The sequence below is a fragment of the Octopus bimaculoides genome, chromosome 27 (genome assembly GCF_046866305.1).
Source record: "Octopus bimaculoides isolate indiv1 chromosome 27, ASM4686630v1, whole genome shotgun sequence".
Classification (NCBI taxonomy): Eukaryota; Metazoa; Mollusca; class Cephalopoda; order Octopoda; family Octopodidae; genus Octopus; species Octopus bimaculoides.
In genome coordinates, this window is record NC_142954.1 from 19,038,492 (window position 1) to 19,051,655 (window position 13,164).

Genomic DNA, 13,164 nt, shown 5'->3' on the forward strand with positions numbered 1-13,164 from the left:
GGTCGAAAGAAAGGATAGGAAAGATCGGTTAATGTTCGCACTATGTAAAATAATAATTCAACTAGAGCGGTGGGTAACATTGGGAGTATACTTTTTACAACCAAGAGTAATATCAGGAAACATGGCACACACATAGTGATTCTAATTTAATTTTTATCGAAGTTCTTACTGCTTATAATGAAATAAGCTCAATAATTTTCGAAAGAAATATATTTATTACCTCAAAGTAGGATTAACTAAAACGTGTTTAAAAAGCAAAAATAAAATTAAATACAAATTTCTCTCCGTGTTGATTTTATATTATGGAAGTTCACACACTCACATCCTAGCTTTCACATTCTTTCACACATTTTTTCTTTCTCTATTTATTTATTTATCTATCTATCTATCTATCTATCTATCTATCTATCTATCTATCTATCTATCTATCTATCTATCTGTCTATCTATCTATCTGTCTATCTATCTATCTATCTATCTATCTATCTATCTATCTATCTATCTATCTATCTATCTGTCTATCTATCTATCTGTCTATCTATCTATCTATCTATCTGTCTGTCTGTTTATCTATCTATCTATCTGTCTATCTATCTATCTACGGGATTGTCAACGGACTTCATAAGATTTCATTAACTCTGACTTCTTTAATTCTTTAATCATGAGATTACCTAATACAGTTGCCTCTCATCCTAACTGATGACAGTTAATATCCCTAATTAAGGATCTTCCTCTCTGTACTATTTTACCACGGTCTCTCCAATGACAAGGGATTTGGATTGCGTAAATCTGTTACACATTTAACATGGTTGACTTCCCCGAGTATTCCAGAAACTTTACTAATCTACCATAGCTGTTCTAAGGGGTACAACGGAGTGTCAGATAACAATCCGATTATATAACCCTACGCTCATCAGAGGTAGCCAATATGGAATGAATGAGGCGACTGCTCTCTATTTCATGACTTAAGGACTTTTAGACGACTTACGCATATATATATATATATATATATATATATATATATATATATATATATATATAGACCCATTTCGGTCATGAATAACCATGGGATTGCGCCTAGAAAGTTTCCCTTCGAGGCACAAATCTGGGCAAGGTTGTTTGTCCAGCAGTTGTCCATGCATACCGCTCTCCCCTCTCCACACCACCGGTGTTACCCAAGGGAAAAGAAAAGACCGATACAGCTTGGCACTTGTGACGTCGCAACTCATTTCTACACCTGAGTGAACTGGAACAATGTGAAATAAAGTGTCTTGCTCAAGAACACAACACACAGCCCGGTCCTGAGATCTAACCCACTACCTCATGATTGTGAGCCCGACATTCTAACCACTGAGCCATGGGAGAACTTCGTAAACAAGCCTGTAGGTGTTTCTCTTTTACTAGGTAGGCACAAAGTGAGACAGCATGTTTATTGCTTTTGGTATTACTGGATATAAACCCACATGCTTAAAGATGATTTTAACTCTACAGAGATTATACAAAGGCAAGACTAACTCTTATGCACCACAGTCCGACGACGGCTTAGCTCACCGAAACTTCGAAGTCACTGTCAACAATATTCTTCCAAAGGTACATGAAGCCCAATTACAACTACAGCCGGCTATTGCCAGTAAAGATTTTAGCTGCCATTTCTGTACAAGACATTGTAGATCTTTAGCTGGGTTAAAAAGTCACATTCGATCACAGCACCATTAACAGTTAACCCTCAGGCAATGGCCATACTCGATAACGAGGGGGAAGCCATCATGTATGTATGTATGTATGTATGTATGTATTATGTATGTGCAGATTTGTATGTTTTATGTATATATTCTCATGCATATAGTTACATATCTAGACGTGCTCATATATATTTAAATGATAAACTTCTGGAAAGCTTTACAATTTTTTACAGTTCCGATGATGGATTGGATATGTCTTCAAATTATCTTTCTCCTTTCTGGTTTTGAGAAGCCAAATCTCTCCAGATGGAATTTAGTGCGTACTCCCTCACTTTCTTCGCCTCTGTTTCTATTACTCATCCTGTTTCAGTGTGCGTGTACGTGTGTGTATGTGTGTGTGTGTGTGCAACATTCCTTTACTCACTGCCTACCACCAAGCCTAGTATGAGCACTCATTTTGCACCTCTTATGTTAACGCCCTTCTCCCACTCTCTTTCGCTCTCTCTCTCTCTCTCTCTCTTTATAAATATATATATATATATATATATATATACTCTCTTTTTACTCTTTTACTTGTTTCAGTCTTTTGACTGCGGCCATGCTGGAGCACCGCCTTTAGTCGAGCAAATCGACACCAGGACTTATTCTTTGGAAGCCTAGTACTTATTCTATCGATCTCTTTTGCTGAACCGCTAAGTTACGGGGACGTAAACACACCAGCATCGGTTGTCAAGCGATGTTGGGGGGACAAACACAGACACACAAACATATACACACACACACATAGATATATACATATATACGACGGGCTTCTTTCAGTTTCTGCCTACCAAATCCATTCACAAGACTTTGGTCGGCCTGAGGCTATAGTAGAAGACACTTGCCCAAGGTGCAACGCAGTGGGACTGAACCCGGAACCATGTGGTTGGTAAGCAAGCTACTTACCACACAGCCACTCCAACGCCTGTTTAATTTTTTGATGTTTAATTTTTTCGGTTTTCATGTTTATTGATTTTTTTCATTTTTTTTATTGCGGGTTAACCATTTTTTTTTTTTTTTAGGGAAGTAGTCAAAAATAACGATATTTCTCGTAAAACGTGAGAAGATAACCTAATTGTGTGTGTGTGTGTGTGTGTGTGCTTGTGTGTGAAGAAACTATTATAAAACGAACCAGAAATCATTTACAAAATGACAAGAATATAAGAATACTGGAATAACAGAATATACACTCAATTTCTGACGTGGCACTCAAAATTCTATGACGTCAGTAGGAAAACAAGAGTTATCTAGTTTCTACAGTCGTGCGACGAATAAAATAATATTCACGCGTGTATATATATATAATATATAGTCTTATATATAGTTAAAGATGTTAGTGGATTGCCTTCTTATCGTGTTTATATCAATTTGTACGGCGTTACTTGGTGAAGGTAGGTCGAGTAGATGGTTATATATATATATACGCATAGATATATCGGTTAATATCTATGTATATGTGTGAGTATATATATATATGTATGTATATATAATATTTTATAAATGAATTATATAAATACATATACACGAATTTACATATCTATCTACCAACGCATATTTCTGTATATATATATATATATATATGTATATATATATATATACATACACACACAGATATTCAGACACACCTACATTATATATATACACGCGCGCACACATACATATATATATATACATACACACACATGTATATATATACACACACACACACACATATATATACACACACACACACGTATATATATATACACACACACACACACAAAACGAAAGATTGCCTATATATATCTACACATCTACACGCCTTAAAAGCTGTTGATTTACTGTCACCAGTCAAGACTCATTTGCCCCTACATGCGATCCATCAAGCAATTTGATTTATCTTATTTGCAAGAGGATCGAACTTACAAAAAAAATTTTTTAACTCAGAGTAGGCACAGCACCGAACGATGGAATGACTACCCTTTCGTATATTATTTCTTCCTTTTGTCCATCTAAATGGATGTATATATAATTTAATTTTTAATTTACGTGACGCGTGACACGTTGCTGAATTTACCGTTTTGTTATTTCGCGATCGTTGTTTCAAATTCCAAGACCGGGTGCAGCATCTCGCGTTGCTCTGCGACCATTTTGACACCTGATGCGTGGTGCACCGTGCACCTGTGCAGGTAATGTCGATATGATGGAGGGCGTGAGCTAATGTACAGCACGAACATTTGATTACTTACTCTTTCACTTGTTTCAGCACCGCCTTTAGACGAGCAAATCGACCCCAGGACTTATTCTTTGGAAGCCTAGTACTTATTCTATCGGTGTCTTTTGCCGAACCGCTAAGTGACGGAGACCAGCATCGGTTGTCAAGTGATATTGGGGGAACAAACACAGACACATAAACATATACACACACACATACGTAAATATATATATATATATATATATATATATATATACGACGGGGTTTTTTCAGTTTCCGTCTACCAAATCCGTTCACAAGGCTTTGGTCGGCCCGAGGCTACAGTAAAAGACACTTGCCCAAGGTGCCATGCAGTGGGACTGAACCCAGAACCATGTGGTTGGTAAGCAAGCTACTTACCACACATCCACTCCTACACCTCCTATTATAAACAAATCATTTCTATAGGTCGTTCGGCAAGAAATTGCGGCACCGTCTTTCTCGGACTACAAGAAACTGCGGTCATATGCTTCTATGTACATAGTTTGTATGAATGGGTTCTAATTTAACCCCAAGGCCAGCAGTTTTGAGGGGAGAACTTTATCGGCATCATGGGCCCCATTACTTGACTGATACTATGTTTTATGAAGTACTATTTGGGGGGAAGGTTCTTTTAATTGTTTCAGTCATTAGACTATGGCCATACTGGGGCACTGTCAAATCAACCTCAGTACTTATGCTATTGGTCTCTTGCTAAACTCGTTTGTTATGTGGATGTAAACAAACCAACACCGGTTGTCACACGATGCTGGAAGAGAGAAAGACACACACATACATACATACATGATGGACTTCCACACAGTTTCCTTCTACCAAATTCACTCACAGGGCATCGGTCAGCCCACAGCTATAGTAGACTTGCCCAAAGTCTTGTGAAGTGGGACTGAACTTGAAACCACACGGTTGCAAACAAAGTTTCTTAACCATGTAACCATGCTCTGAGCACATAGTTTTGTCTAAAAGGATTCTGATTTAGACACAAAACTAGCAATTATGAGGGGAGGGGCTAGCTGATACCATTGACTCCAGGACTCAAACTGCATACCACACAGCTACATCGATACCTTTATCTTTTTTTTAAAGTCATTTGTGTGTGATTTAAGGTAAAATTTGGTCGTAATCCCTAAGCGATCAAGCAACAGCATATAGGCCTTTCTCCCTCGTTAATGATGATGGTAATTAAGGGGGTTTTTTTTTTCTGTTTGTTACAGGTTTAACATGGCTCATGGTTTACAGAACAGATAAATACAAGAAATTGAAATCTGAAGTAGAAAAACAAAGTAAAAAATGTAAGTAGGAGATATCATCATCATCATCATCATCGTTTAACATCCGTTTTCCATGCTCGCATGGGTTGGATGGTTCGACTGCGGTCTGGGAAGCCAGGAGGTTGCACCAGGCAATGTTTCTACAGCTGGATGCACTTCCTAACGCCAACCACTCCGAGAGTATAGTAGGTGCTTTTTACATGCCACTGGCACAGGAGCCAGTCAGTGGGTACTGGCATTGGCCATGTTTGGATTGTGCTTTTACGTGCCACCAGCACGGGAGCCAGTTAAGCACACCTGGCATTGACTACATTCAGATGGTGCTTTTTATGTGCCACCGGCACAGGAGCCAGTCAAGTGGCCCTGGCATCGATCACATTCAGTACCACTACCTGATACTCTTTTACTTGTTTCAGTCATTTGACTGCGGCCATGCTGGAGCACCGCCTTTAGTCAAGCAAATCAACCCCAGGACTTATTCTTTGGAAGCCTAGTACTTATTCTATCGGTCTCTTTTGCCGAACCACTAAGTTACGGGAATGTAAACACACCAACATCAGTTGTCAAGCGATGTTGGGGGACAAACACAGACACACAAACATATATAAACACATACATATATATATATATATATATATATATATATACATATATACGACGAGCTTCTTTCAGTTTCCGTCTACCAAATCCACTCAGTAGAAGGCACTTGCCCAAGGTGCCTCGCAGTGGAACTGAACCCGGAACCATGTGGTTAGTAAGCGAGCTACTTACCACACAGCCACTCCTACGCCTATATTATTATTTGTTTGTTTTGTTTTTTTTTCAGTGGAGAAGCAAAGAGAAGCCGGAATGGACGTAGCTGATCGAAACCAGAAGAAAAAGTTAGGTAAGTCTGGGACAAGTCACACCGTTTTCTGTGTGTGTGTGTGAGAATGAGGAAGGCAACTGACAAAAAATGTTTTGCAATACTGAGTTATTTGCCCTTACATTCTGAGTTCAATCCCAGCAGGTAATTACCTCAACTTTTCATCATTCCTCTTTCAATAAAACAGAATACTAATTAAGGTAACTGTATCCTTCTCTTCAAAATTTGTCGCTTTTGTGAATATCTTAAAAATCATTATCATTAGCAAGGTCCCTAGGTAGCAGAAACGTTAGCAATGTAATCAACATAACTCTTACCCCCAAAATTGCTAGACTTAAGCTAAAATTTGAAACCCTAATTATTATTATTATTATTATTATTAATATGAGTAAAATGGTTAGAGCTATTTCGTCCATCTTCACATTTTGAGTTCCAATTCCACCAAGGTGGACTTTGCCTGTCATCCTTTTGGGGTCGATAAATTAAGTACCAGTTACGCACTGGGGTCAATGTAATTGACTAGTCCCCTTCCACCAAATTTCAGGCCTTGTGCCTATAGCACAAAGGGTTCGTTAGCACGCCAGGCGAAATCCTTAGCGGTATTTCGTCTGCTACTACGTTCTGAGTTCAAATTCCGCCGAGGTCAACTTTGCCTTTCATCCTTTTGGAGTCGATAAAATATGTACCAGTTAAGTACTGGGGTCAATGTAATTGACTAGCCCCTTCCACAACAATTTCAAGCCCTTGTGCCTATAATAGAAAGGATTGTTGTTGTTGTTGTTTATAAGAATAAGTGGAAACAATTTCTAAAATCTCTTCAGATTCATTTGGCATCTTGGGAAGGTTATTGTCTAGATTGATGTGCATGGTGTAAGATGTGTCCTGATGATTCCAAACGATTTTGAGTTGAAGAAACAGAACAATAAAAGAATTGTATCCTGCAGTCGACAGACATATTTGTCCAATCTCCCGCTCACACTCTCCCTCCCTCATACTCTGTTTCTTTTGTTTCCCTTTCAGAGCGCCAAGAAGAGAAATTGAAAAACAACAGTCGAGATTTATCATTGGTGAGTTTATTGATTACTTTACAAATCCATATGTATATGGGGTCTGATCCAATAAGTATTTGGACTGGTGCAATAAAAACAAAACTACAACACATACCTATTTGGCATTCAGTTTCCTTCCCTTCGGGAAGCCACATACTTAATCCAGCACTGTTTCCATTGATGGAAGCATTCCTGGATCTCGTTTACTAGGATAATCAGCAGCTTGTAGGTGCAGGAGTGGCTGTGTGGTAAGTAGCTTGCTTACTAACCACATGGTCCCGGGTTCAGTCCCACTGCGTCGCACCTTGGGCAGGTGTCTTCTACTATAGCCTCAAGCCGACCAAAACCTTGTGAGTGGATTTGGTAGATGGAAACTGGAAGAAGCCCATCGTATATGTATGTTTCAGTCATTTAACTGTGGCCATGCTGGAGCACCGCCTTTAGTCGAGCAAATCGACCCTAGGACTTATTCTTTGTAAGCCTAGTACTTATTTTATCGGTACCTTTTGCCAAACCGCTAAGTTACGGGGACCTAAACAGACCAGCGTCGGTTGTCAAGTGATGTTGGGGGGACAAACACAGACACACAAACATACACACGCACATACATATACATATATACGACGGGCTTCTTTCAGTTTCCGTCTACCAAATCCACTCGCAAGGCTTTGGTCGGCCCGAGGCTATGGTAGAAGACACTTGCCCAAGGTGCCACACAGTGGGACTGAACCCAGAACCATGTGGTTCATAAGCAAGCTACTTACCACACTGCAAACAAAGTGAACAAAAAAGCTACACGTTTGCATTATGTTATATATACAATAATAATAAAGGACGTTACCGTATATACGTTTACAAACTAAGGACGTTATATAGACCTCCTTGACTCAAGTTAGAGAAGGGGTGCGTATTATACACAAGGTTTAGGTTTTTCAGAGGTACAGCCCCCTAAAAATCCCCTGCGTATTATACTCAAGGGCAGACTATACTCAAGGATTTATGGTATTTGTTTATTTATTTATTACAGGTTAAAATGAAATCCATGTTTGCAATTGGTTTTGCTTTCACTGCACTTTTGAGTATGTTCAACTCCATGTAAGTATTTTGGATATCTCTTGTTTGCTCCTTCTATCTATATGTCTGTCTATATATATTGTTGTGGAGGGATCCTGACCACCCCTATGTGACCAAAAGTGGACTGACACATATCAATAAAATGAAGCAACTGTGTGAACTGTCAGCAGTTGACAGCATTGATCGTTCATATTGGATTGTTGTGTTAGTTTAATATCGTACTTACGTTTGGTGTAGTGGAGGCGCAATGGCCCAGTGGTTAGGGCAGCGGACTCGCGGTCATAGGATCGCAGTTTCGATTCCCAGACCGGGCGTTGTGAGTGTTTATTGAGCGAAAACACCTAAAGCTCCACGAGGCTCCGTCAGGGGATGGTGGCGAACCGTGCTGTACTCTTTCACCACACCTTTCTCTCAATCTTTACTTCCTGTTTCTGTTGTGCCTGTAATTCAAAGGGTCAGCCTTGTCACACTGTGTCACGCTGAATATCCCCCGAGAACTACGTTAAGGGTACACGTGTCTGTGGAGTGCTCAGCCACTTGCACGTTAATTTCACGAGCAGGCTGTTCCGTTGATCGGATCAACTGGAATTCTCAACGGAGTGCCAACACACAATGTATGGTGTAGTACGGATTATGTTCTGCATGAACATATTAATTCTGCATATGGTTATTCTAGATAACCATATCCAAATATTTATTTGGGTAATACTATTCCTATATGAAGGCGCATGGCTCAGTGGTTAGAGCATCGAGCTAACGATCGTGAGGTTGTGAGTTCAAATCCCTGATCAGGGTGTCTGTTGTGTTCTTGAGCAAGACACTTTATTTCACGTTGCTCCAGTTCACTCAGCTGTGGAAATGAGTTGTGACGTCACTGGTGCCAAGCTGTATCGGCTTCTTTGCCTTTCCCTTGGATAACACGAGTGGTGTGGAGAGGGGAGACCGGTATGAATGGGCGACTGCTGGTCTTCCATAAACAACCTTGCCTGGACTTGTGTCTAGGAGGGTAACTTTCTTGATGCAATCCCATAGTCAGTCATGACCGAAGGGGGTCTCAGCACTGTTCCTATGCCCTTGTGCACACCCCAACATCATCATGACATTATTGGTGATGAGATAACAGACATAACACACACACACACATATATATATATATATATATATATATATATATATATACACACGTATATATTTTTTTTTTCTTTTTTGAAGCCACATGGCTTAGTGGTTAGGGCATTCGGCTCACAATCGTAAAGTCGTGAGTTCGATTCCCAGTGATGCGTTGTGTCCTTGAGCAAGACACTTTATTTCACATTGCTTCAGTCTACTCAGCTGGCAAAAATGTGTAGCACCTGTATTTCAAAGGGCCAGCCTTGTCACATTCTAATTTATGCTGAATCTCCCTGAGAACTACGTTAAGGGTACACATGTCTGTGGAGTGCTCAGCCACTAACATGTTAACTTCATGAGCAAGCTGTTCCATTGATCATATCAGCTGAGACCCTCATCGTCATAACCGACGGAGTGCACCTTTATATATATATATATATATATATATATATTATATATTGGCCCCTTGCTGTACTCAAGAAAACCTATTCTCCACAGTTAAAGTGTTAAGATCGCATTCCCTGGTGAAGAGGATCCTACAAGAATCCTATGTCAATACCACATAAAAAACACCCATGCTGGTGCCCCACAAAAAGCGCTCATGCCGGTGGCACGCTAAAAGCACCCAGTACACACTGTAAAGTGGTTGGCGTTAGGAAGAGCATTCAAATAAGTAAATAAGCATTATATCTAACAGAATAAACTGAACACTGAAGGGTTAAATCAGCCATATCAGGCCCATTTATTCTACCTGTTTTATGATCAAACTGGCCAGATCCATCCTCTCACACCTAAACTACAATGTCATTATAAAAATAAACAAACATATCATCAAAATCTCAAACCTCCAAGATAATGCATGATTAATCCGAAACAATGTGAATAAATAAGCTTTACATTTGACAGAAATCTGAATGTTTAAAGGGTTAATAATAATGTTATGACTGTTCATTTGTTCATGACTTAATTTTTATTGTTTTTTTTTTTTTCTTGTCCTTTCATTTTATTCTTATCCAATGAAAACAATCTAGTTTTGATGGCCGAGTGGTTGCTAAGTTACCATTTACTCCAATTTCACTGATGCAAGGTCTTTCACATCGTAATCTAGCCGGAGACGATTACACTCATTGCTCGTTCATCTTCCTCTACATTCTATGTACAATGTCTATACGCCAGGTAAGAACTCCTTCGTCTTCACACACTCGCATTTGTCATCATCATCATCATCATCATCATTTATTATCCACTTTTCCCTGCTTGCATGAATCAGACAGTTTTGAGTCAGATTTTCTACAGCCAAATGCCCTTTCTGTGGTCAGCCCTTGCCTGTTTCCCATCCCAGTTTATATTTCCCTGTACCCAGACATGTTTTTGCAGAGCATTGGAAGTGAATGACACTGCTTATATGACAGTGACACTTGTTTACAATTACCATTGTCATGTCAAGACAGAAATCAATTGTTGGCACTCCGTCGCTTACGACGTCGAGGGTTCCAGTTGATCCGATCAACGGAACAGCCTGCTCGTGAAATTAACGTGCAAGTGGCTGAGCACTCCACAGACACGTGTACCCTTAACGTAGTTCTCGGGGATATTCAGCATGACACAGAGTGTGACAAGGCCAACCCTTTGAATTACAGGCATAACAGAAACAGGAAGTAAGAGTGAGAGAAAGTTGTGGTGGAAGAGTACAGCAGGGTTCACCACCATCCCCTGCCGGAACCTTGTGGCGCTTTAGGTGTTTTCGCTCAATAAACACTCACAACGCCCGGTCTGGGAATCGAAACCGCGATCCTATGACCGCGAGTCCGCTGCCCTAACCATTAGGCCATTGCACCTCCACAACACACACATATACACAACAGACTTCTTTCTGTTTCCGTCTCCCAAATCCACTCGCAAGGCTTTGGTCGGCCCAAGGCTGGCACTTGCCCAAGGTGCCACGCAGTGGAACTGAACCCAGGACCATGTGGTTGGGAAGCAAGCTTCTTACCACACAGCCACTCCTGCAGTCATGTTAGTACCCGTTTCACTGGTCATTTTCATGCAGCAAGGCGTCCCTGAGCATTTACCCCTTCCCCTCACCCCCACCATTTTCTATGTCATTCTTTCTATGATGTATTTATTTCTTTTTGTTGTTACTTTTTGTTTCATTTTAATATTTGTTATTTCTAATTACTGTTGTTAATTACAGAACATCCAAAAGCTGCTTGGTTTGGCCCCTTCGAGAGTCGCTAACAAACAAGGAGTCGGATTCTTCTCACCCCCACCTCAATTTGTTAAATGATAAACTTGTAAAAATATAAATATATATTAAAATAAATTCATCATAAATTAAATAAAATCTCACATTAACGAGTTTTTGTTTTTGTTAGTCTTCTTTTTTTCAATTTTTGTTTTTTAATTCGTTGTTTAACCACAGGTCAGTTGTGGTTAAACAGACCTTTGATGATGGATGATCAAAGGTGATCCTGTTGTTGCAAGATTGATGTGTTGGTCGTTTAGATTATATTTAATCTTTGTAAAATAGAGAGAAAGCAGGAGGATTAGGGCTAAGAGATAATCCTAATCCTCAATTTATGGCATGTAATCCATTTATCTATCGCTAGCAACAGACAGTATTGTGGAAGGATTCCGACCATCTCCATGTGATTAAAAGGGAACTGAGACATTGCGATAAAATGAAAAACTGTGAACAACCAACAGGAAGCGATTCATTGCTATAACCAAATCAATTGCACAGCTTCTGCAAGGAACTACAAAAACTGTCTTTTTCAGACAAGGGACTAATATCACCAGATAGAGCCTGAGAGAGACAGACAGACAAGAACTATTTGTAAGAATCACATTCCAGAAGTTTTGAGACTTTTTCAGGAAAGATAATTAATTTCAAAGGACAAAACTCTTAATCTCCTTCAAAATAGGATCCCTTGACTTCAATCCACTTGTAGCACTCCAGCCACTTCGTGAAGAACCCATGAAAGACCTCCAAAGTGAAAGTGTCAGGGAACCTTGTCGCAGCCTCCTGCATCTTTTTCAGTTTGGGGAACAACCAAAAGTCACAGGGAACAAGGTCTGGGCTGTAAGGAGAGTAAGGGACAGTTCTGATGCCCATCTCTGTCGAGTAGTAGGTTACCAGGATGGAACTGTGGATTGATTCATTGTCCCGGTGCAGGTATTCTGCCCTTTTGCCACGAAATCCCTTCCTGAACTCCCTCAAAACCTCCACAAAGTATTCTTTGATGACCATCAGGCCAGAGGGAAGCCAGTGAATGTAGATGATGTCCTTGCTGTCAAAAAAGGGGATCACCATGAGATTCCTACAGGACTTGCTTGCCTGGTCCCGTGAGCCAGAGAAAAACAGATGTTTGGTTCATACAAGTTAATCCATGACTAGTCTGGAGCATTTCATAACCTTCTGTAGCATTTTTTGCTCAGTTTAACCCAAAACCTCATTGCATGGCAAGCCTCCAAACGTACTGACTGCATTCTGCAAATTAGTCAGCTGTGACAAGCAGTGTATAGTAAGGTGTGTTCAAAGTACTGTTACAGCCGTCTCCTACAAACTAGAATAACCAAAGTTGGCAGATCAGCTTATTAGATGTTTGGTAATGATATACTAAAATTGCAATAATCCAGGACATTTATAAATGCCTCACCTAAAAAAGTTCTCTGAACTTCTAGAATGCACTTTGTATCAGGTCATCCCATAAGTTCTTTTCGATTTTACCTTTTTTAAAATTGAATGAAATTTACTAGTATTTTAGAATGTCTACTGGAATTAAAAATTATTTTTATACATTTGTGTACATTTAAACTAATTAAATATTATTTTACAGAATAAT

At 39.7% G+C, this 13,164-nt stretch overlaps 1 protein-coding gene across 1 annotated transcript; it reads left to right on the plus strand.

Moving 5' to 3' along the window:
• Positions 1 to 2,925: 2,925 nt before the first annotated feature.
• LOC106868989 (calcium load-activated calcium channel) lies at positions 2,926 to 11,678 on the plus strand. The gene is made up of 7 exons (XM_014914473.3): positions 2,926 to 3,111; positions 5,165 to 5,242; positions 6,048 to 6,107; positions 7,107 to 7,153; positions 8,163 to 8,230; positions 10,351 to 10,495; positions 11,514 to 11,678. The coding sequence occupies exons 1-7, from the start codon at positions 3,051 to 3,053 to the stop codon at positions 11,604 to 11,606; spliced, it is 552 nt and encodes a 183-aa protein (XP_014769959.1). The 5' UTR covers positions 2,926 to 3,050; the 3' UTR covers positions 11,607 to 11,678.
• Positions 11,679 to 13,164: the final 1,486 nt, after the last annotated feature.